General features: G+C 35.1%; 3 protein-coding genes across 8 annotated transcripts in view; 1 reads left to right on the forward strand and 2 right to left on the reverse strand.

Annotated features, from left to right (window-relative positions):
• LOC114940191 (uncharacterized) overlaps positions 1–14,283 on the reverse strand; it is an 84,407-nt gene extending 70,124 nt beyond the window's left edge. Inside the window, 1 exon segment of the mRNA XM_029314715.2 lies at positions 11,497–14,283. Within this exon segment, the coding sequence (XP_029170548.1) occupies positions 11,497–11,579 (83 nt within the window). The 5' untranslated portion in view covers positions 11,580–14,283.
• On the forward strand, positions 6,963–21,207 carry LOC114940192 (dynein regulatory complex protein 1). Of its 6 annotated transcripts, none has more exons than XM_085480911.1 (12): positions 6,963–7,495; positions 17,242–17,408; positions 17,617–17,725; positions 17,840–18,190; positions 18,275–18,672; positions 18,790–19,006; positions 19,074–19,200; positions 19,273–19,487; positions 19,567–19,706; positions 19,792–20,015; positions 20,113–20,501; positions 20,603–21,207. In XM_085480911.1, the coding sequence occupies exons 2-12, from the start codon at positions 17,284–17,286 to the stop codon at positions 20,657–20,659; spliced, it is 2,352 nt and encodes a 783-aa protein (XP_085337037.1). In that variant the 5' UTR covers positions 6,963–7,495; positions 17,242–17,283; the 3' UTR covers positions 20,660–21,207. The 6 variants fall into 6 exon arrangements, with proteins under 6 accessions (XP_085337037.1, XP_085337040.1, XP_085337035.1 ...); XM_085480914.1 differs by having other exon boundaries at positions 6,963–7,134; XM_085480909.1 differs by lacking the exon at positions 6,963–7,495 and adding an exon at positions 12,180–16,959.
• LOC114940193 (zinc finger protein 346) lies at positions 20,462–23,974 on the reverse strand. The gene is made up of 6 exons (XM_029314720.2): positions 23,731–23,974; positions 23,116–23,314; positions 22,884–23,022; positions 22,757–22,786; positions 21,540–21,688; positions 20,462–21,324 (listed from the first exon to the last, which is right to left on the reverse strand). Exons 2-6 carry the CDS (start codon positions 23,308–23,310, stop codon positions 21,157–21,159), a joined length of 681 nt encoding a protein of 226 aa, XP_029170553.1. The 5' UTR covers positions 23,311–23,314; positions 23,731–23,974; the 3' UTR covers positions 20,462–21,156.
• Positions 23,975–23,988: the final 14 nt, after the last annotated feature.

Below are 23,988 nucleotides of genomic sequence, written 5' to 3' on the forward strand. Positions count from 1 at the left end.
AGAAATAGATAGAAGATACTGAAATAATATATAAACGACAGTAACACATTTACGACTCAGATAATGTACACTGAAAAAGTTGGTTAAATTAACAAATATTTAGTTCAATACGTTCAAACAAATCATTTATTTGAAACAAATAAATATTTATTTGATATAAAAATACTTATTTGATATAGAGAAATAAATATTTATTTGTTTCAAATAAATAATTCATTTGAACATATTGAACGAAAAATTTGTTAATTTAACAAACTTTTTTTTAGTGTACGAGTTATAAAATCTTTCTAAACTTTTCTAAAAGATATGCATATATATTTGTGTCATATATTTTCTACGCAATAAAATGTAAAAAAAAATCAATAACGAGTGAAACAGTGATGACGGTAATGATGCACAATGCAAAGTATGTACAACATACAAACTTCGCCAATTTCGTCACGTCATTGTACGTCACGTCCCAAAATCGACAGCTGATCGATTAACTTTACACGGTTTCTACTTGCACTTTCGTTGCGTACCTTAGAGCGAGGGTAGTTACAAAGATATTTGCAGCATAGATGTTTAACTACTTAACTCTTTAAAATAAATAACAATTTTTCATTGTGCAAGCACGTGCTATCGCGTTCAGAGCATATGTTAAAAATAAAGCTTTATAGACGAGTAAGCGGTTGTACACGCGTGTAACGCATATTACATATAGACTGACATATCGTAAACTATTTTGATACCGTGATATCGACGATACGTTATATCAACACAACTGTATGATAATAGTGATTGCAAATCATTATTTTATCTATCTAAGTCGTGTCGAGATATCAAAATTTCGAACAGAATTAAAGAAGAGAAATTTCCAAGTAAGATAAAAATCTGCAATTTGTAAAATTGTTTTTAAATAAAGCGTTAGACATAACAGAGATCAAATTATAAAAAAATTAAAAAATCGAATGAATTTTAGAAATACGTCTTATTATGTGTGTTCATTAAATGTGATAAGCTGATTTTCTAAAGTATTTACTTCTTTTATGAAAATCATATATAATGAGAAACTATATTAACTTTTTTTTATTTTTGTTGTGATTTTTAGAACAACTATTGCACTGAGCTTCTGATTTAAAGCGGATCTTACGAAACATTGAACTGGTCTCTTCTTTTATAAAACAAAAATTTAACAATTATTAGTTATTTATGCACTAACAAGAAACCGAAATGAAAAATTTAATATTTATTTCGTTTAGCCGAAATATAGTGATTCTTAATAGAAAATTTTTTTTGATAAAGTTTAATATATTTTAAAAATCCGTTATTTTTATGCATTTTTATATCAGCGTGATTTAAATTTTGATATTGATTTAATAGAATTCTTAAGATACTTGTATTGCACAAGTATATTATTAAATAAGTAATGCATTGTGCTATTGCATTAATAATTTTCTCTTTTCTCTATTTCGTTCGAAATCAGAATCTTTCATATATCGAATTTGTAAAAATATTTTATCAAGCATTCATAGTAATATCTAATAAAATAGCACAAAAACGATAAAGAAATCATATTTTATGTAATTGCACACCAGACGTATGCACATACGTCATTCATCAGATCATGCTACGTTCTAAAGTTCATTATTATTATAATATATGATTTTCAGTAATGTTGCATATTACGTAAAAATTGCCATCGCGCAATTAATTGCATTCCAAGTACTTTTTATGCATAAATAAATTATTCAATATATACAGATCGTGAATAATCAATGTCAATTTTGTGATATAAGAATAAAATGACTAATATATCTCATATATCTTATATATATATATATTCATTAATTAATTTATATATATATATATATATATATATATATATATACACATATTTATTTTATTTTATTTGTCATGGAGTAGTATTATAAGCATAGGATATTCGTCTATATGAATTGTACACAAAATTACACAAAATTACACAAAATAAAAAAATTAAAATAACACAAAATGATTCAGTATACATCGTAAATACAAACCAGACTTTACGTGATAGGTATTGGAATGTAACCAAAATTTAGATTTAATAACGCGTTTCATATTCCTGTCATCTTTCACGAAATTGAAAACCCGCAAAAGAATGATTGATGCGTGCTTTGCGCACACGTTTACAGAATTACGAATTCAGTCCTTTTCCATTTTCCTTTTTTTTCTACAATATAAATTTATTTCTCTTTTTCCATCACTTCTTATTATTTACTATATTACTTAATAAATCGCTTTTTTATTTTATGCAATTTATAATGAAATAAATATCCAATGTTTTCACCAAATTATTCCGACTCGAATAGAAAAAAAATTAAAGATATTTAATTTACAGCTTTAACAATAAAATTGACATTAATTATCCTCATTCCGTAAATATATTGGATAGCTTATAACTGAACATAGATTCTTTTTCAAGTTACTTAACCATATATTCGAATTTCAGGCTCATCTTTGCGTCACAAATTCATAGAATAAATTATTTACTCTCAATTGAACTTAAATGCCCCCCTTCCAATTTAAGGTCAGCGATCGACTTGAGATTTCTCAAGATTTTTCACGCGGCTTCTACAAACCCATTATCTTTTCCGCGACTTCCTCGACTCCTCGAGACGTTCGAGACTCTTCGAGAGGCCAAGACGAGAGATGTCATGTGCGTACGTGAAAGAACGATCGACGCGGCCATACATTATATTTGTTTGTCGGCGAGGATACGTGCTGCATCGATCCGCGCGAAACGCGAAGCGGTGAGCGATTGCGTTGCCTCGCTGCGAAACGCCGCGCCGTGAAACGCAATACCGGTCGGTCGCCAGATACGGGTCGGCAGATACAGGGTCGATGGATTAAGAAATTTGACGGTATCGCCTCTCGTGTGCGCAGGTGCTCGGACAGACTCGAGTCTGGCTGAAACTGCTCGCAGGTTTAAAATAACGAACATTCTTTGGCCATTCTCGGAGAAGGAATAATGCTGGTGGAACGAGTCTTTTTTGCTCACGAAAGATTCTCTTCCCGCCTAATTTCATCACATGAGTTTAGAAATAAAATTCTGAAATTTCTTTCGTCGATTCGACGTTCGAGAGTATATAATCTTATTTTTTGTATCTTATTAGGCAGCATCATTATTAAAGCTAATATATATTTTATATATATTTAATGTCTATTTAAATATTAAATTGTACAAACCTGCATACGAGATATTTTCAATTTTGACGAAACTCTTGGTATATTAAAAAATTAATATATTCTTCTTTATTTTTCACACGTATAAAATCCGAGGAAATTGTGATTAAATTCGATTTAAATGCAAGTATGCAAGTAAAAATAAAAATAAAGTACTAAGTAAACGTAGAGATACATTCACATTTTTGCACAGTTTTTTACTCTCTATTCAGTATTATATTTTTATTTTAGAATCATTGTACATATATATGTACGTGTAATTCATTCATTTATTTCATCAGCCGAATCAGTATATCTCTTTAATCACAGTCATCATTGCAGAACAATTAACATGTGCGATTTCGTTGAATAAATATTTGCATAAATACTGATAAATACCAGACATATTGTATGTGTATGGCAATAATTGCATATTACTCCTTCATGCTATTTAATATCAAATAATACATATAAAGCAAGTTATTAATCAAATATCAAAAGTTTTAATATATTTCGTCACAAATATTGTTATTATGAATTTAATGTTTGTTTCTTAAATTAATTTTTTTTTTACGCGCATACATTTACGATTAAAATTTTCCTATATTTTTCTCTAATTAAAAATTTCCACAAGAATATAATTTTATATATAAGAAAAAAAGATAGACACGATTATATGAATAATAAAACGCACCTAACAAGAAAGAGAGACGAGGGAAGTGTGATCTAGGAAAATTTTCCTTTTTCCGTTATACATGCATTAAACCCCTTTCCGAGTCTGCGTTTGCCATGCAATTAACCTCACCCCATCGACGCAATGCATCAGGGGAGCAAAGTTCTGATTATCCCGACCGTTCTTCGACCCTGAGTAGTGTTTATGTTACGTTGACATCTCGTTTGCAAGGTTAAAGAATCTCGCGTCACTTGCGATACTATGTAAGAAAGTTTCATATACTTAGAAAAGTTTAGCATTATCCGAATCTACGCTTTCTCCTCGCAAAGTTTCATCTAATCCAATTAGGGCGCGTTCTTTTAGCAATCTTCCGAGAAATAATAATACGGTGAGAATCGTAAGTGTGAGAATACACACATATAAATATATAAATAAAAATTATCAGTCCTAACGACGAAACTATATTTAACTTGTATAGTTACACATAATCTGCGATTTTCAGGAATATATAAAAATTGTTATATTCCAAGAGAAGTTCCTCGGAACGATCACAGAAAAAACAGTATCCTTGAAAGAATGCAAATATGCCTTGATTCGAGTATATTTTATCCTTATAATAGCGCCAAATATAAATAATTTTGGATAAAGGATAATTTATCCTTAAAACAAAGTACAAAATATTCTTGGTTGAAGCTGAAATTTACTTATAAATATTGCAAGGACAAGTGAGCATCGGATATAAGCGATATAATTCTTAATTCGAATGTGACTAAGTTTGTTTTTACCATATGCGATTTTTAAAACAAAAATATAATCTCAAGGATAAAATATACTTCACACACAAACTTATTTATTATTAAGGCAAATGAAAATTTGTGATTACAAAGATCATTCTATGCTTAAATCAATCAAATAGCGTTCGAGAATAAAAATATACTTGAATCAAGGATTCATTTTTTTCTGTGATATATATTAGAATAATTTCCAACGTAGGAAATTCGAGTGGGAATTAAGATGTCGCGAAATGCAATCGCAGTTACGAAAACGAGCGGCGCGACGAGAGTAAAAATATATTGTCCATGTGTGACAACGCCGCGTACATTATTATCGGCACACGTGAAAATACGTGTCTGGACTGCCGCGAAGGTTCTCGGGATGGGTGACGTCTCGAGGGGGAAACACGAGGACTCGGGTGCGACGGGTATCCAGAGGGTGGAGTCGGGGTGCAGGGGCGCGGTAGGATACGAGGTGGGGCGAGATGGCCGACCACGCGCGATCAATATACCAAAATACGCCGGCAACCCGCGCGCATATACATACGTGTGTGTACGCGTGCGCGCGCGCGCGCTCACATCCTCGGCGCTCTGTCAATATATGCCCTCCACGTATGCAAATTGTAAATATAATCTAAGCGGGCCGTGTATGTTCGCGCACTGTGCGTGCATATGTGCACGTACGAATTGTAAACGTAACAACATCGCGCACACGTTACATATCGTAGATATATACGGTATGTATTTGACGCGCGAGTAGTTTTCGGGATCTCTCTCCGTAAAAAGGAACTTGAGAGATGAGGTGATCCCCGCCAGACGCGGATAATGTAATTCGAAATATACCACGTCTAGAAAATATATGCTTAAGAAAGGGTGATTCGCGAGGTTTCTGAATCTCTTTGATATCGAGTCAAAAAGTTCATATTGATACAATGGACTCTAAAATGAAAATTTATGGAACTATGACACTCTCTGCAATTTAAGGTAAAAATAACTTTTTTATGAATGTGAAATAAAATTATTGCTAAATATTAAAACAAGCGACGGTATATTTTTGTTATTTAATCCCATTTGAAAAGAGTAAAGATTAATCAAATTTTATACTACTTTTATGCCATTTTTGGCTAACTGTGTAAATAAAAAAAGATATTTTGAAAATTTGTTGTAAAACAAAGATTTGTAAAGTGGACTGCATCGATTTATTGTTCGCGCAGAGAAAGATTTACTTACTCAACAGAACATTTTAAGAATGTAATAAAAAATAAACATTTAATAAAAATTCCTAAAAAGAAAAAATATCAAAGTTAAACTTACAATACTTGTCTCAATTAAATTTTTACTCTTTTCATATTCTACATAGTATAAAAATATATTAATACTTATTCGCGAATATTTAGTATTAATTTTATGTCACGTTCATAAAAATGCTTATTTGTGCTTTAGAATTTAGAGTTCCACAAGCTTCATAAAGTTTTCAATTTAGAGAATTTTTTTAACTCAAAATGATTTGAAGAGTGCCCTCCTGTCGTGCCGGTAAAATCTTGTGAATTTTTGCATACAAATAAAAATGCCACATATTTTTAATTTTTATCGTGACAACAAACAAAGCCAAAAATTAGTAGTTTAAAACTGACAGATATTTGATTTTGGCGTATTATTCATTTTTATTCTACGATAAAAACTGCCAGACGATATAAATAAAAAGCAATTACGTATCTCAATTATAAGCTGTCGAATATGAATTTTCCTCGCAGGCAAACTGTTTGACTCTATATATGTATGTACATATGCAAAATATATAAATTAAAATGTATTACTTATCAAAATGTATATATCCATATCGAAAAGTCTTTACCGCAACGTAATATATTCCATAATTCATTTATATACGATTGTTCCCGGAAGTTAATTTAAAGTCTGACGTGGACCGTCTATACAATTTTAACGAAGCGCGCGAGAACCGAGTGCAAAGAGTCAATAGTCCGGCCGCGTCAATAATCTCTCGTATCGTATATACACCTCTCTCGCTTGGTCTTCGACCAAACGTTCTTCCAGCGATCTTCAATATAAACAACGTGGCGACACGCCGCTGCGAGTAGCCGTTTGCAAATATGTGCGCGTAATAGAAACAAACGCTCGGTTTCATTCATGAAGTCAGGCCGAAGTCGCGCGGTGCGACTCGACGACGGGAGAAGCGACCGGAGAAGGATTCGAGGTCAGCATTCCCCTCTTCTTCTACCCCCCCCCTTTGATAGCGATAATTTTAAAGAAAGATAAGGAGATATCGTCTTTCGCCTTCGTGTATATATATCGTCTCGCCGATATATTAACTGAGGTCAGCAGCACGACAGCGCGGCGCGTTTTAAGGAGAAACGAAAGTTCGCGACTTGTTTGACGAAAATGACGGATTAGAGATGTTATATATAAGTACGGAAGATAACTATATGTCGATGAAAATTCGATCGATCGGGTCGGATGTATTTTTCGGCGGGTCGAATATAGGTACGTTGAAAAGTTTTGTGTGTTTCGAATCGACAATGTGTGTCGGCGCTACGCCACTGCACCAGCGAAGAGCATTCGCCAGCTGGCACACGAAGCGTGTAGCGCCGCTGGCGATGCGAGCGTTTACCGCCGCGTGTTTCGAGGGGAGAAATTTATAGTCGGGACGATCGCGGGGCTTAGTGTCCGTACTGAAAACATCGAGGAAAATTCGCGGGCAACCTCGCCCGAACCTCCACTACCAATTTCTCGGACGATCATTGTCATCCTACGCACGGAGGGTCAAGGGAAATGGATATGTATTTTATAAGCGAGCTTTCTCGTTCCACATATGTGCTCTCGCGTGGTCCACGCAAATGTGAATGTAAGAAGAGAGCGAGAGAAATAAGGAATGTTCATACATCAATATTTTCGAGAAAATTGCATCCACGTTTTAAGCATAAAAATAGCATATAAAATGGAAAATTGTATTAAAATCTATGATGACGCGTGAAGAATACACCGCGAATCATTGATTACCCCAGTTGTGGAATTTATCTGATTATATAAAGTTTATTTTAATTTGCATTTATATTGTATATATGCGTATTGTTTGTTAAAAATAATATTCCATATTAAATATGTGTCATATAATTGCAATGTAACTAAATAGTTGCATTAATATTTTATTCGTGTCAAATTTTTTTTCTCCTCCTCATCGTTATTTCATACTAGCCGATAACGAATTTGGATTGTTTTTATATCTTACAGGAATAAATAATTTTAGAATCTTGGAATCAAACTTTGAATATCAGGATTTGTTCGAAAAATATTCTATTTTTAAATCTAACATTATTATAGGATATAATTAAAAGTAAAAAAAAAGAATGAATTAAAATTATATAAAAAATTAGTTATATATTGTATATTTAAAATTTGTTTTCATTTATATATAGGATATAGCAGTGCGTATTTTGTTCAGATAAATAAGATAAATATAAAACTGACGTCGTTTTGACGTCGTTCAATTTTATATCACAACTATAAACATTAAACAAGTAATTTGCTAGATTTGCGAGATCGCATTAAAAAGGCAATTCAATAGATAACCCCTGAAACGTTTTCGCAATTCAGTTAATAAATTTGTAAAGATGCCGATAACACGTAAGAAACTATTAAAATTGAAGTATTAAATTATGTATGTACATTTGTAGTTTGTGTTCCGTATCCCCGATTTGAGTGTCACTGGAGGACAATGATTCCGACAACGAGCGCGAGAGCCAAGTAATGTCATCGATCTCCTAGACTATACATCTGAACTTTTTAGTTTACAAAACATATATTTAATTCATTCTATATCCCGTTCGCTTTTGTCTTCCAATTTTTACAGTTATCATTAAACCATTAAACACGTGAATTCTCTCTCTCTCTCTCGCTTTCTTTCCGAACTCTTCGCCACGCGATACACAAAAATTCGCGTCCACCTATCGAACGTGGATAAATATAAAAATTCGGTCAATGAATTATATGGATCGATCTGCTTTCTCAAGATGAAATATCCGCAGAAGAGCCCGACGAGACGCGATCGCGGAGCCGACGTTTGAGCGTCACTGTCGAACAATAACTCGGTGCTGCTGCGAGCTCTCAAAATGGCTGTCCTCAGCTATTATTACTTCGGAGAAAAAACAAATGACGACGCGCTCACGCTACGCGAAGAGAAGAGAGACAGAGCCAAGGCCCTCGTATCTTCGTGTGCACGCGATTCTGTACGAGTGCGCGTACACGCACACACATATATATATATATATGTGTATACCTATCTACGTGTAGCCGACGTTTCTCTCTTCCTCCTTCTTTCTCGTATCCTCACTCACTATGGACCGTACCGAAAACATCGGGACACCTTACGTGTTTCCTGAAACTCGGCTTTATCGAAGCGATAACGTCGCGGGTCTGCGCGAAAACAAAAACAAGCCAGTAAATAATGCGACGACCGTGCAACTTTTCCCTTTTTCTCCCGCGACATTTTATGTATACATGTACATATATAATGTAACGTATGTAATATAACGTGTTATGTAGCGTCCGAACGTTTATATGTATGTATAAATATCCGTGAATGCGCGCGACGAAAATTCGATCAAAAAAAAAAAGAGATGATTTTTTTGCGAGAAACATTCCCGAAAATTCTCAAAGTTATGGAACAATAGTGTAGGCTTGCAGGGATAATAATATATGGTAAAAAAAACAGATTCTTTTTATTTAATAAAGAAAAGAACAAAAAAAAAGTTTATTGCACTGACTCTAGTACTCCAACAAGATCAATACAAAATTAATAAAGAAATAAAAATATTCGTAAGCGCAATTATAAACTCCCTATACGCTTTAACAAAATCTCTTACTAATAATCTCGATCGGAGCCCGCTCATTCGTCTCGCGATCTTAATTTTCCTCTCTTCTCGTAACGCTTGCTCTCACTCGACTCTCAGACTACGACTGTGTCCCTTATCGCTCTGCGAACCTTTACCTGCTCTCCTATCAATTTTTCGCAAGTCATTCTAATTCGGCAGCGCCCCTGCCTAATCGCTGATTTCGGATAACTATATCCGAGGAATCTTTCGAAGAATCGATAAAACCTTCCTGCCTTATCGATCTTTTAAAGTACAATTTCAGGATATCTCTAGTTGCCGCTTACAATAGTGTCAAAGAACGATGATTGAAGAAACACGATCGCTCTGTTATGATTAGGTATCTTTTCTTCTTTTTGGTTTTCAGGATTTTCCGCTTTTCTTTTCAAAGTTTTTATCTTCGGTTAGATGAATAGGTTTACGCATGACAAATGTAATGTTCCCAAGGTCGTCCTTTTTTTTGTATAATCTCTAAGGTCTAATAGTCTATTTTGTACCTATTTAAAAGTCCCTCGAAATTCTTTCGATAATCTATACAGCGGAAAATCTATACAGCTGATTTGATATAGAATTTTCGGTCACTATAAAAATAGAAAAACTTTCATTTCAAATAATTTTTGTTTATTGCTTTCTAAATAAACAAGAATACAATAGCATAAGAATAGCACAGTTCAATTTTAGAAAAGTAGAGCTGCTTCGTAGCAAAATAATTTATAGTCTATTATCGCGAACTATCAAAATGTTAAAATATTTTAAACGCTATAAAGAAACTTGACGTGTCATTCTATTTTTAGACAACGTTTAGAACCATTTATCGTACTAAAAATTTGTTTTAAAAATCGAAATGTAATTTCGATCGTATGTATTGCATAATGGTTTTTTTTTAAATATCATAAAATATGATTTTCTATCAAAATATTAGATTCTAGGAATGTGAAGAAAAGAATTCTATCCTTCAAGTTCTATTTCGCAATGTATGATAATATTTGCTTTCTATTATATTGTGTATTATAATAATTGCTTTCTATTATAATATATTCATACTAGAAGCCTATAGAGCCTTTGCAATGTTTGAATTAATACGATTGTATCGATATGATACAATACAATAAAACTACGCACAGTAGGAAAATTTGTCTTTTTGTTAAAAACGGTCCCCGTTAAAATTTTTGCATTAAATATTTAACATACCTACTTAACATATGTTAATTTAACTTGAATGTTACATTATTAAAAGAACTGAAAAAATGTGTAAAAATAACACTGTGCATCTGTTTTTAATTTTACACAATATATGTTTTATTAGTGACAAAATTTATATGTTCAAATTTACAGAAAAAAATGTTGATTTTTTATTTTATAAGTAGGACTGATAAAATCTAAAATTAACATATTTTTAGTTTATTTTTATATTAAAACTGTTAATTTGACACAAAATTTATTGTAAATTACTCGAAGTTTTACATTTATTTTGTGTTAAAATATTAACACAGTATTTCTTCGTTTAACATATGTATATTATGTTAAATTAACACAAGAATTAACAAATTTTTCAACTGTGCTCAATCATGTGTATATGTAGCATAATGATTTTTTTTAATGTCACGAAATATTATTTTGCATCGAAATATATAGATTCTAGGGATATGAAGGAACGAATTCTATCCTCAAGTTTGATTTTGTACTGTAATATTTGTATTATATATTAATATTAATTGCTTGCTATTCTAATATATTCATATTGAAAGCCTCGAGCCTTTGCAATGTTTCGAATTTAAATAAAATACGATCGCATCGATATTATACAAGAAAACTAGATCTGCGAAACGCGGACTTAAAGCTGGAACATACAGGTCGCATTGATCGCGAAGGGTTTAAGGGACGTCGCAAACGCTACATACAAAACGCACACCCGTTATACTGAAAAAAAAAAAAATAGGCAAAAGAAGAAAGAAATGTTGACAACATGTAAACTCACCGTTTGAAATGCTCCCTGATGCGATCCTCTCGGATGTTTTCCGGCAGATTTCCAACCCACAGGTAACGTGTCTCTCTAACCATTTTGCTCCGAACTCTTCATTTGGGATCGGATGTTGTGGTATCGTTTGGAGGCACTGTACAACGACACACAACCTCGACCGGTAAACGATAAATTCTCACTGCACACTTCACAAAAAGGGCACACAAAACACGCGAAATTTCTTTTTCTCGGTCGATTAAAGCTTTTCCTTTTCTCGTTCGGGAATTGACAAAATTCCGCCTCCCCGGTCTGCTTGTCACTCGATATCACACCACCGGAGACGGAAGAGACAAATATATATATCGTACGCGTCCCGCACTTTTCCTCCTCTCTCTCTCACTCCCTCTCTCTCTCTCTCTCACTGCAGGCGAAACAGAAAAAAAAAACGGAACGGTCACAAGCACTAGTCACTAGCCGGCGAAGAGACGAGGCCAGCAGCAGCCGCGACGGATACTGTCGTCGAGGACGCGGCACGTCAAAGGAGCGCTCGCACGTGCGTGCTGCGTAGACACGGCGCCGACGACGACGACGACGACGACAGCGGCGACGGCGACGACGACGGCGACGGCGACGACGTGGCTCTCGCGATCGAAACCTTGCGCCGCGACGCGCTCCGACGCCGACGTGGGAAAGGTGGAAGAAGAGGAGGAGGAGGAGGAGGAAAAGGAGGAGGAGAAGGAAGAAGAAGAAGAAGAAGAGGAGCCCTGATAGCAGACACCGCTTACGACGATTACGAGGATCGGTATCGTCGCCGAAGAACACCACATCGTATATCACTGGATCGCGTGATGGGGATTATTCTCTCTGGAGCGCGCGCGCGCGCCTTTCTTTCCCTTCATTCAATCACACGTCACACCCGCGAAGGAGAGGCGACGACGCACTACTTCCCGGCCACTCGTCGGGCGCCCGGGAGAGACCTCCTCCTCGGCGTCCCGGCGTAGCATAATTCCCTTAGCGCGACGCACACGCGTTCGTGTCGCCGACGACGTGGAGAAACACGCGCGCCTCGCTCTAGCCTCGCGCGTGGAGCGGCATAACGCGGCACAACACGGCACGACACGTCACGTCACGTCACGTCACGGCGAGACGATACGGCACGGCACCCAGAGCGAAAACACTCGCGCGAGCGAGCGCGCGCGGGGAGAGACGAAAATTCTCTCCTTCTGTGTATGTGTGTTTTGTGTGTGTGTGTGCGTGTGTGTGTGTGTGTGTACGTGACCCACTGTTGATAACGCGAATCAATTTCGCGAACGTCGTTTCCTTCTCTCCTTCTCTCTTTTTTTTTAACGCGAAACAACCTTCCGAAATGGCGGCACTACTTCAACGTACGTGCGTGCATCTACACGACACACGCACGATACACACGTGCGATATCCGAGTATAACGTATTCACTTGGAGACGATTTACTTTCTCCTTTTTTTTTTTTTTTTCACAACACACTATCCTCCCTCGAGTCGTCGATTCGCACGCGGACAGAGAGAGGCTGGGTGTAGAGTACACACGTATATATATTGGTATTCTCTCTGTATATATATATAGCTCACTTACATGTCGAAGATACTCGTTCGATTCCTCGTAGGTACACCGAGACGCGCGCGAATGTAAGGCGAAGTTGGCCGCGAGTCACCGCGGCGTAAAATTCCCGAGACGACGACGTTCGGCCGGGCACGTCGATATACTCGCGCGGAAATTCCTCGACTCGACGATATATCGAAAACTCACGCACTTCGCTTCGGTTACACTCTCGGAGGGGCTATGTAACGCAGACGGAGCTGGGTTTTGGCTCCTTCTCACTGCACTACACTATTCAGAGTGACGTCACCGTGGCGGGAGAGTAGCGAGGCTCGCTGACTACGCACCACCGTCCCGCCGTCTGGTGGGAGAGCGAAGTAGGGGAGCGGAACGAGTCTACGTAGAGTGGCTCGTAATCGCGATCGTCGCCCGCCAGGCCGCGGCGCGGCGCTGGGGTGGGGATGACGCGGCGAGGCTGCGCGTGAGCGAAGGAGTGGGGGTAGAGACTCTTTCGAATCGAAGCAAGGACAGGGGTGGAAAGGACTCGAGACGGAGGGAGGGGATAACGGGTCGAACGAGCTAACCCGAACCCCCGAGCCGCGCCTCCCCCTTTCGTTCCCGTCTCCCGCTGAATCATCGTATTCCTTCTGCGTCTCTCTCTCGCTCCGCTCCTACTCCTGCGTCACTACCACTACTACCGAGTCGAGTCAAATCCCATCCGCCATCTTTGTTGAGCGCTTTCCGCACCTCTCTCTTTCTTGCTTCAGGGCCGGTTTAGGGGCGGCCAATTACCCGGGGCATCGCTACTTTCTATCCGAGAGAATAAAGACGGACAATCGGATTATTACGAAAATAAAAGTACTTAACTCCGTGACGTTCCCTCTAATCAAGGAAGTAACGATCAAACAAACGTGCCAGTCTGATAGCGCGTAAGAATTAATGAGGCGTGCGCATGGATAAGCATTTTCCGTTCAAAGATGGAACGCCTCTCCTAAATTGCTCCGAAATTTTCTACTTTCGAAATTCATGTTTTCGAATCGACCGTCCCGTGAGAGTGTCAATCGCGCCTCGAACTGTCAAATTCTTGCGTCCTTAACTCAACCACGCGTTTTGTAATCGTGTTTCGTATAAATTTACAAATTTTATTTTATAGTATATGATTGTGTATATTTTCTAAAAGGCCAGTGGGACAAAATATTCCCATCAAATATTCATCGAATTGCGAAAGCGCTTTAAAGGCACTTTTATTTTAAATTATCGTCATATATATATATATATATATATATATATATATATTATATATAAAATTTTCACAAATTTTTGATCGAATTAAATTGCATCTTATTATTTATTATACATACATATAAATACTCAAACACCTGGTTTGCTAAAACAAGCGCACACAAAACTATACATATTATATACAGACGAAAACGAGGAACTGTACTATATATCGATATCTCGATTACTCCGATTATTCGACTTGCGATACCAGGAACTCGCCTTTCGTCGAGACGTATTACGCGGAAACGCGTAGAGGATAAAAGTGCATGCATATATTCATATTGCATATTGCATGTACGTAATGACGATCCGCGACTCGCGTAGTCGAGGGTGAAGGACGCGCTAGCTTCGTGCCTGCGCGCGTCCGCCATCTTGTCCTCGCGGTGACCAGACGAGACGAGACTACTCGGAACCCGTTGTTACGTCCGATGCTTCTCGCGCGATTGTCGTCGCTCCTCTATCGTCGTCGACGACGACGACGTGCGACCGCAGGACGTTGCACGGGCGGAGAGAAAGCGATTTCCGTTCCGCAGCTCTGATCCCTGTCCGAAAACGGACACGTACTCTCTGCGTGTCCGTCTCGTTATTACAAGCGTTATTGTTTGTTTCTCTCTCTCTCTCTCTCTCTCTCTCTTTAGCGTCGTGATTAATTCGCGCTCTTTCCTGGATTTTTCTACATTTATTTATTTAATTGTTTGTTTGTTTGTTTAATCGATTATAATATATGGAAATTTTGCGATTAATATAGATTAATAAATATGCGCGGGAAAATGATCCCTGCTTGTCCTTCTATTGTATATATGTATATTACGAGTATAAAAATGTTAATTTTTTTATACGGATGTATTTTATTTTATCTCGAATGCCGCGAGCGATAATATATGCATATTTGACGTGTAGCTCAAGTATAGTATTTATATTTATACACGGCGAAATTTGCGTTCTATTCTATACAGGATATTGCTCGACTGTTACACATCTTCTTTCTCGCTTTTTTTTTCCTTCCAGAACAGAGAACACACGTCACTTTCACTGAGGATGCACTCCGTTTGACGTTAGAAAAGTTTTGAAATATAATTGATTGACGAATCGGGACAAGGTAATGTATTTTGTCTCGATTGATCGATCAAACGATTCCAGACATTTGTGACGAAAAATGCGGAATGCGCCTTGAAAGTTCCAACATATTATAATTACAAATAAAATAATGCAATGCAAAAATATTTGTCAAGATATTTTACATACACGACTTTCCGTGTCCACGATATATTATTCCGTATTTTATTAAAAATGTTTTTCGATCCGCAACTGTAACGCGAATAATCTTTAATGGAATATTTCTAATCAACACAAGGATCGCTATGTTTTCTTTTCCAACTTCTTTCTTCTTTCTCAATGTCGATGATATCTTATTTATCAAAAGGAATGTCGTATTGAAGAAATTATTTACTTTCTTCTACAAAGCGATAATATTTATATCATTTATATTTCCCGTGTTATCAGAAAACATCAATTAGAGGAAAAGAAAATATTCGTACATAATACGCATATTTCGATTTAGAAATGTATTTTACGTGCACGTGTGTCATCGTTTAACGCTAATGTGTACACGTGTTGTCATCGCCCCATTATTACAATCCAATTTCATTGCGATAATCTATTATCGTGGCGATAATCTACTCGTCACTTAGCGTGATGGAAGTTTGTAAAATTGACAACGTCATTTATCGAACGAATCCGAATCGAACGTGTAAGGAACGAGGACACACACGGCATTAATAATTCAAGCTAGCATGTGTCGCAAATACGCGACGTACGTTTACGGATCGCGATGTTCTTAATCCGCCCGTAGATGGAGAAAGAAAGATAGAGAGAGAAAGAGAGAGACGCGTTACGTCTTAATTCATCGCGCGTATATCCGTTATCGAGTCACGAAGCTAAATCGCTCTTAGCGGTTTCGGTACAATTATCTCGGGCCTTCTGTGGGACTGATTGATGATAGTACTTATCGTCATTGAAGCGCCCAACTTCGCGTTCCTCGCGTCCGAAGGTTACGTACGTAATGCACGAGACGAGATAAATCGGGTGCATTAACGTCGGCTGTTTCCTTCGCGCCAAACGATAACAGCAACACGTACAACGCGATCTGATCGTTTATCTATAATCGCACTCAACAAGATAAATATAAATCTGATATACCTGTGTGTGTGTGTGTGTGTGTGTGTGTGTCTATATGCGCGTCTTCGATTTTTGCCAAGTAATCGCGATTGTTATGTAAGCCGGATACAAGTATAATATAACGTAGAAATGTGTGAAGACGCGTGTCTACTCATTACAAGTATTTTTTGGAAATTTTTGATATTTTGATAGATTCGTTTACCTCGGTAATTCGCGTCGTGATCATCTGCCTGCCCGCGCGAAAATGGCGGCGATTTCCGGTGGAGTTTGTGCGCAGCTACCAACTGCAAATTTGATGCGTGGCGACATCTTTCGGCGCGATGTATCAATTATTAGGATAAAATTGTAGCCTACTTTACCGACTGCTGACTTTGGATCAGCTGTTATCTGTCATCTGATTTAGATCCGAAATTTCAAAATATTTTTAATACATATAAATCCAAAAGGTTAGGTTTTATCTATTTTTGCATTAATTATATTTTATAACGCACAGATATATCTGTAGAAATATATCTGTACTTGATAGGAAACAAACATCCATTCACCTGACGACTGAATATATTGAGCAAACAAACGCAGATATTTCATGTATTCGTGGAATAAAAAAGAAATTGTTCGTCTCCGGTGTATAGATTGAATTATTTCGTACATATATTATATCGCGACGTCATAAATCAAGATCTTCGTAAATATTGCTTGATTTATTTGCGACGCGTGTATACTTACAGCCAAGTTTCCAACACGAAGCGTTCGTAGAGAGGGAATGAATAATGAATGACAAATATTCGGAGTTTGCGGAAGATTCGGAGGAGCCATCCATTACGTCGTCTGATCCAAACGAGCGAAAATTAGCACGTCGGATTCGTGTTCAGCGACGTCTAGAAGCGTTAACTAAGTAAGAACATTTTTATTTTGTTCATTACGTTACATTATGCAACTGATATAACGCAGAAAAATGTCGTAAACTTTGATATTAAATAAAACATATATTTTTATATAATAATCCATTGTAATATGCGACATTAAAACTATATATTTTTGTAAAGTATCTTGTTCAAAGATTTGGCGTTTATGACATAATGTCACAATTATTATTCTTGCAGAAAAGCAGGCCCCGAAGATGAAGAAATTATCGAAAAGACGCCTACCGAAAAGCAAATACTTGCTAGTTTTGAACTCTTGGAAAAATTATCAATGGAAGGAGACGAAGTGGTTGGTATAACAAATTCTTATATTAATATAATTTTTTATATACTTATACAATATATTATTGATATCAAAGAATTATTCGATTAAACGCGATTTTGTTGCAAAATGTGTGTATAGGTATCTTGCGTGAAAATCGCAAACGATGCTAGAGAATTACAACGACGAGAGGAAGAGCAGAAAATCAGAAGAGGGTTGTTAAAAACACTCGAGGAAGACGAAGATGAATGCATGAAAAGATATAAGAAGATCAATGAAAAATGGTCGACTATTCTTGCGTCTAAAGATCCGTTGGATATACACGCGGAAATGGAAGCTCAAAATGCCAGGTGTTTGGAAATTATGGAGAGAAAAGACGCCGTCATCGCACAATTGCGACAAGAATTGGAAAATGCCGATCTCAAATTTGTTAATGACCAGAAAAATCAGAATGAAGATATAGATTTATTGATCAATAGAATGGACAATCAAGTAAGATTTATGTATAACTTTTCTTAATATTCTAATCAGATAGAAATCTAATTGATTGAGAGGACTTTTGTATGTTTTATTTAGATGAACATCATGACCAAAGCTTATCGTCGTGAATTATCGCTCATCAATGATGTGATCGAATCAGAGCGTAAAGTGTTGCTAGAAAATATGACGGAGAAGTGGGAAGCGTTATATAAAAAATTACAAGAGGATAGTCTCGCGGGATTAGACAGACGAAAAGAAATAATGAGCGAATATGAAGAAGAAATGAAGAGAGTCATAATCGAGCATCAAGAAGAGTTTCGGGCTCAGAAAATCAGTTTTGAACTTGAGATTCAAAAGCTTCGACAAGAGGTGCAAAGCACGAAAGCGTTGTGTTTTATGAATATTGAAAAGCTGGATTATAGCTACGCTGTACTTAAACGACGCGAAGACGAAAACGCTATAGTAAAAAATCAACAAAAGAGAAGAATCAATAAGTCAGTATTAAACTCAAATATACTTACGGTTAGTTTAGAAAATCGGATATCGCGAACTTGCAACATGTTCCTTAGATTGCTAAATTAATTAGCAGCAAATTGGGGCTTCTTTTACAGACTTCAAGATGTTATCAATGCTCTGAAAAAGAATTACACAGAATTAGAAGAAAATACGAGACTTGAAATACAAAGACTTACTGATCAAGTCATAAAAGCGCATAAAAATATTTTGGATTTAGTGAAAAAATCTAATCATTTCACTGACATTAATGATAAGAAATATATGCAAATTTGGGACATGAATGAGAAAAATGCGAATGAACTGCTTGATAAGGTATGTATACATATATAATTTTTCGATATTATTAATGTTGATATTATATTATTTTAACATGTTTCAGATTTTAACTATTGATAAAGTTATATATGAAGAAGCGTTAGGTCTGGAATGGAATCCACCTGAAGAAACCTTATTAAAAAAAGAAGATCTGCCATCTTATCACAGTGTGATATGCACTATAGAAGAAGGTAGCACGATTTATTTTATTTTAATCGATTACGCATTACAAAAATTTTTGTCACATGTTAGCATTTTTTAAGAAAATAGAATGGCCGACGAGAAAAAAGCAATATGTAAATCTTACAAACCGGCAAATACCGTCGAAGAAATCAATTTAGAAAGGAAATTATTGAATCATATTATAAAGCAGATTGCCGATCGTTGCGATTATCTGATTGAAAATGAATTGCTCGAATTGCTTTTACCTTACACTGTGAAGGATCAGCTGGTTATACAATTAGATAATGTATTTCAGGTAAATATACCTATACATAAAATGGATATATTCAATTTTTTATTTTATTATATTTATTTTCATGTATTATTATTATTAGGCATTGAACGTGAAATCCGAGGAGGAGCTGGGCTTCCTCTTGAATTTCTTTCTACCATATGCATATTGTCCCACATGTAGCAAGGATATAAGCAGATCTACTTGTGACGAAACTGTTAAATCTCCTTCTCTGAAAACAGAGTATGTATAATAGATACGATTACATAATCAATTAATGTAGAAAATAATGTCCTGTCAAAGCAAAATGCATTATTCGAGATATTAGCATTGAACAGTTGGATATCTGCGATGAAGTTGCTGAAGAGTTTACAGAAGATGAGGTTAAATTGATTGCCGCTGCGAAAGAAGCGATCTGTGACGAGAAATCATTTAATCTCAGTGATGATGCGAGTATAAGTAGTTCAGTTCCAAGTTCTCCAACTGAAACATTACTTCCTATTGCGGAGCGCACCTCAACTTCTTTTGCATCTATTAGCGATATTGTCAAAGGTATGTGTACTTTTATATAAATTTGACTAATAAAATTAAAGAGTTAAAGAGAATTTCATATTTGTGATGAAATAATATTAATTTTGTTTATTTGCAGATGACGATCAGATGCAACGACGTTTATTATGCGACAAAGGACACTTGCTTGAAATTGAAACTTCATTTGTAACTAGAGCTTTACGAGAATTTGTAGAAAGATATCATTTTGTTAAATGGAAAGAGATGCCACAAACTTTTCAAGAAAAATTAACAGAGAAAAAAACGGTTGTATCTCGAAATATGACAATTCAGGATATTACAAATTTTTGGAAGCGTTACAGTGAAATTTTTCCAGCAAAGAAGGAGCGACTTTGGGATGGCTTATTAATTGGACTTAAGAAATATCATAAAGTATTAAAAGAAAGACATCAGTTGAATGTTGAAATGGAATCTTTACAAAGGCAGAATGCGGAATTACGTCGTTTATTGAAAACATACATAATTCAGGTAATGTTAGAAAAAAAATACATATGAATGTGTATATATACTAAATATCACGTTACATTGAAAAATGCTTGAATTTATAAGCTATATTACATTCTTTCTAGCCTGAGAATGATGGATTATCGCAAGATGATGCACAATCTGTTTGTGAGAACATTTAAAATGCATTTCCTGCATAAATTAAACTTACTTTAATAAAATTGGCTAATTGAATTTAATATACAACTCTCAACATGAGAAACCCCAAAAATATAATGTAAAAATATACATATAAATTATATTACTATATATTTTACGATTCTTGTTTTAAATTGCGATAGTTTGAACAGCAATGGACTCTACAACCTTCGTTGCACAATGGGCTTAACATCAATACGAATAATGAATGCATATCAATACATATTTACTTGTTTTCATACTTGTTGCTATATACATACATATATGTATGTGTATACATTTATATATATATATATAGCAGATTTACGTTTTCTCTTTTAAACAATTTCTTATTATGCAAAAATGACGTTTTAATCATTTAATCATTTAAGAAAGATTTGCAGAAACTCAAACATATATAGCCATAGTTTTAATTGATAGAATATGAAAAATAATCCTTTAGTATATATAATTCAAAGTAAAATGTTTTTTTTTATGCATCTTATGGTTGATATGTAATGCCGCCTGATACAAAGTTGTTCGATAAGGATGGTATTTGACCCTTGGGAGTTGCAATTCGTTTTGTTTTTTTCCAATATGGAATAAATCTTTTCTTATTCGGATTCTTAGATCTCTTCACTTTGTCAGCATGTTTCTCCGAATTCATATGCTGTAAATATATAAACATCACAATGTTAAATTTTACATATATGATACATTGTGGTACATTTTCGATATGTAATGCAAATTATAATAAAAGAATATATCTTGAAGGAATTTATAGAAAAATATGGTGTCACAATACAAAAGTAAAAAAATAATTGAAATATTGTATTGAAATAAAAAATTTGATGTGCATAAATAATATGTATAAAATTATTGTACCACACTATATTGAGATTGGGAGTTGAAGAACTTGTTACAAGTATCACAGGAAAGTGAAACCCCTTTTGTGGGACTGGATTGTTGTGCGCTACCAGTTGATGATGCCAACGCAATGCCTTGGGTGACAACCTCTTTGCCATCCCATTCACCTAAGCATCAATGTGCGATCAACACTATCTATGTATCACAACCGCAAAAGCGGTAATTTGTGATAATAAATCAGCTTGAACACTACATTCATGCTATAAAAAGATTGATCATTAATGAGTGTGTAATATTAAATGGAATATGTAATTATTAAAATATATATCTCTGTAACATGTCAAAATTGAATTGTATTTTCACGAAGATATTCCATTAATTTACAAACTTTTTATAGCAATGTAAAGTATTATCATTGAATAGTAAAATCTATATATAATATTTATCAAATATAGATTTTTACAAATATAGGTTTTATGTGTTTTTATATTATTGTTCTGGAATTCTGTTTTCGTATATGTCGTTGATTGTTTCATATTATATATGAAACAGATCTTGATTTTGTTTCAAAAACTGGAGTTGCAAATTAGGAGAATACATACAACGCCATTGTGTTATAAAAGTTTAATAATTTGTATCATTTGTTGTTCTAGTTTATTTTCCATCGTGCAATATATCTTATATAAGGTAGTCATTAAAAAATAACAAGAGAATATTTCTATGATACAGTAATATTAAGTAAAAAAAAGTAATACATATATGTGTAATATTTGTACAGAAAGATTTGAGAAGAATAGTCAACTAAATTTAGTTTATTAAATGTAACATGTATGCAAATAAGTCGTGACCAATTGCTCTTCACGATAACATGTTAATAAACAAATAAATAATAAATATACAAATATTACTTATATTTCAATAATCATTAAATATTAAATAAATAATAATAATAAATAACGCATAATAACAACAAGTTTGCAATGATTACTAAGCGCTTACTAGCACTGAAATTATACAACAATAAAAGAATGGCAAGCAAGTTAATCTCACATAGTTAGTTTATAGAAAGAAGTGAAAAGCAAAAGTAAGCAGCAGCGTCAAGCATGCAAATGCGAATAATACTAAGCTATAAACCAGTACAACAGTGTTTTTCTCTATTTTATCCAGATACATGAAGCGATTATTTTTAAGACCATACGGCAGTGTTTTTCTTACCATAAAGGACTTATTATTACCTCTCAATAATTTCTTTTTATGACGGCTTCCTGCAAATATAATTTATTTTATTTTAATAATGAATAAAAAAAACTACATGTTGTAACCAATTCATAATAAACACAAGGAATATTTCACATTTATTACCATTAAGATGTGTTTGTAGCTGCTGAATTGAATTCAGGCACACATTACATACATTGCATTTAAGCCCGTTTGATTCCTCATCCTTTGTAAATGAAATCTTTGTCTCCTCAAGTGTTGCCATTATGTTCTTAGATCTTACCTATGAAATGATAATACGAAATAATATATTATATCTGTTTTGCCTGTGTAATACACATATCTTGTATTGTATACATTTGTTATTATTACTAACCTGTTTAGCATGACGTGCACCTTGTAAATGTGTATCCAATACTGCTTGGCTTGTGAAGGAAAGGTCACAGTCTTCACAACGAACAAGAGGTTTTTTTGTGGGCAGATTGCCCATTATATTATCGACCACTGCTTTTGTTACAGGATCATGTTGGAGATCGGTAGTATTTATAACATCCTCTGATGGTAGAGCCATTTTTCTAATACAAAATTTTTTTATTCATGTATGTTAAATATTAAACATTGTATTAAATGAGGCTCGAGAGTAAGTCAAATATGATATGTTGGATTAATGATGTAAAAATATCAAATATTAATCGAAGAAACATCAAAAATCAGAAAATTTCTTTTAAATATTATAATTATTACAGTTGTAAATAAGATGTATCGTCTGATATATCTACCGTTTTGGGGGGAGAGAGAGAGAGAGAGAGAGAGAGAGTCTCTGTCTACTCCGAAAAGTTTCTCAAGTCGAGCACACACACTCTCAAATGACTTATAATACGCAAATATGATCTATGCTACGTGATAATTATCGAATTATCGAATGCAATACGATTATTTCGCAAGAGAATAAAGAAAATCACGCAAATATAATATGTGAATATAATATTACCGTTACGATTCTGCTCGCTGTAAGGTGTACCGCTGTAAGCCGCTGTTATGAGTACACAAATTTTTTTTCCACTTCGGCTCTCGGCCGAACGCGAACACCGTGTAAATATATACTGCTCTTTGAAATCACCGTCTCCTCGAACAGCGCGGAATAATTACAATGTATGACCTATAACACGTTTGTCCTTTATATTTGCACCTCTGCTATTATATTCCTCATCTCCTTCCTCTTCTCATCCCCAGCAATACCTCTTTCGTT

Source organism: Nylanderia fulva, unplaced genomic scaffold (genome assembly GCF_048542155.1).
Source record: "Nylanderia fulva isolate GAGA-0341 unplaced genomic scaffold, ASM4854215v1 Scaffold16, whole genome shotgun sequence".
Taxonomy (NCBI): domain Eukaryota; kingdom Metazoa; phylum Arthropoda; class Insecta; order Hymenoptera; family Formicidae; genus Nylanderia; species Nylanderia fulva.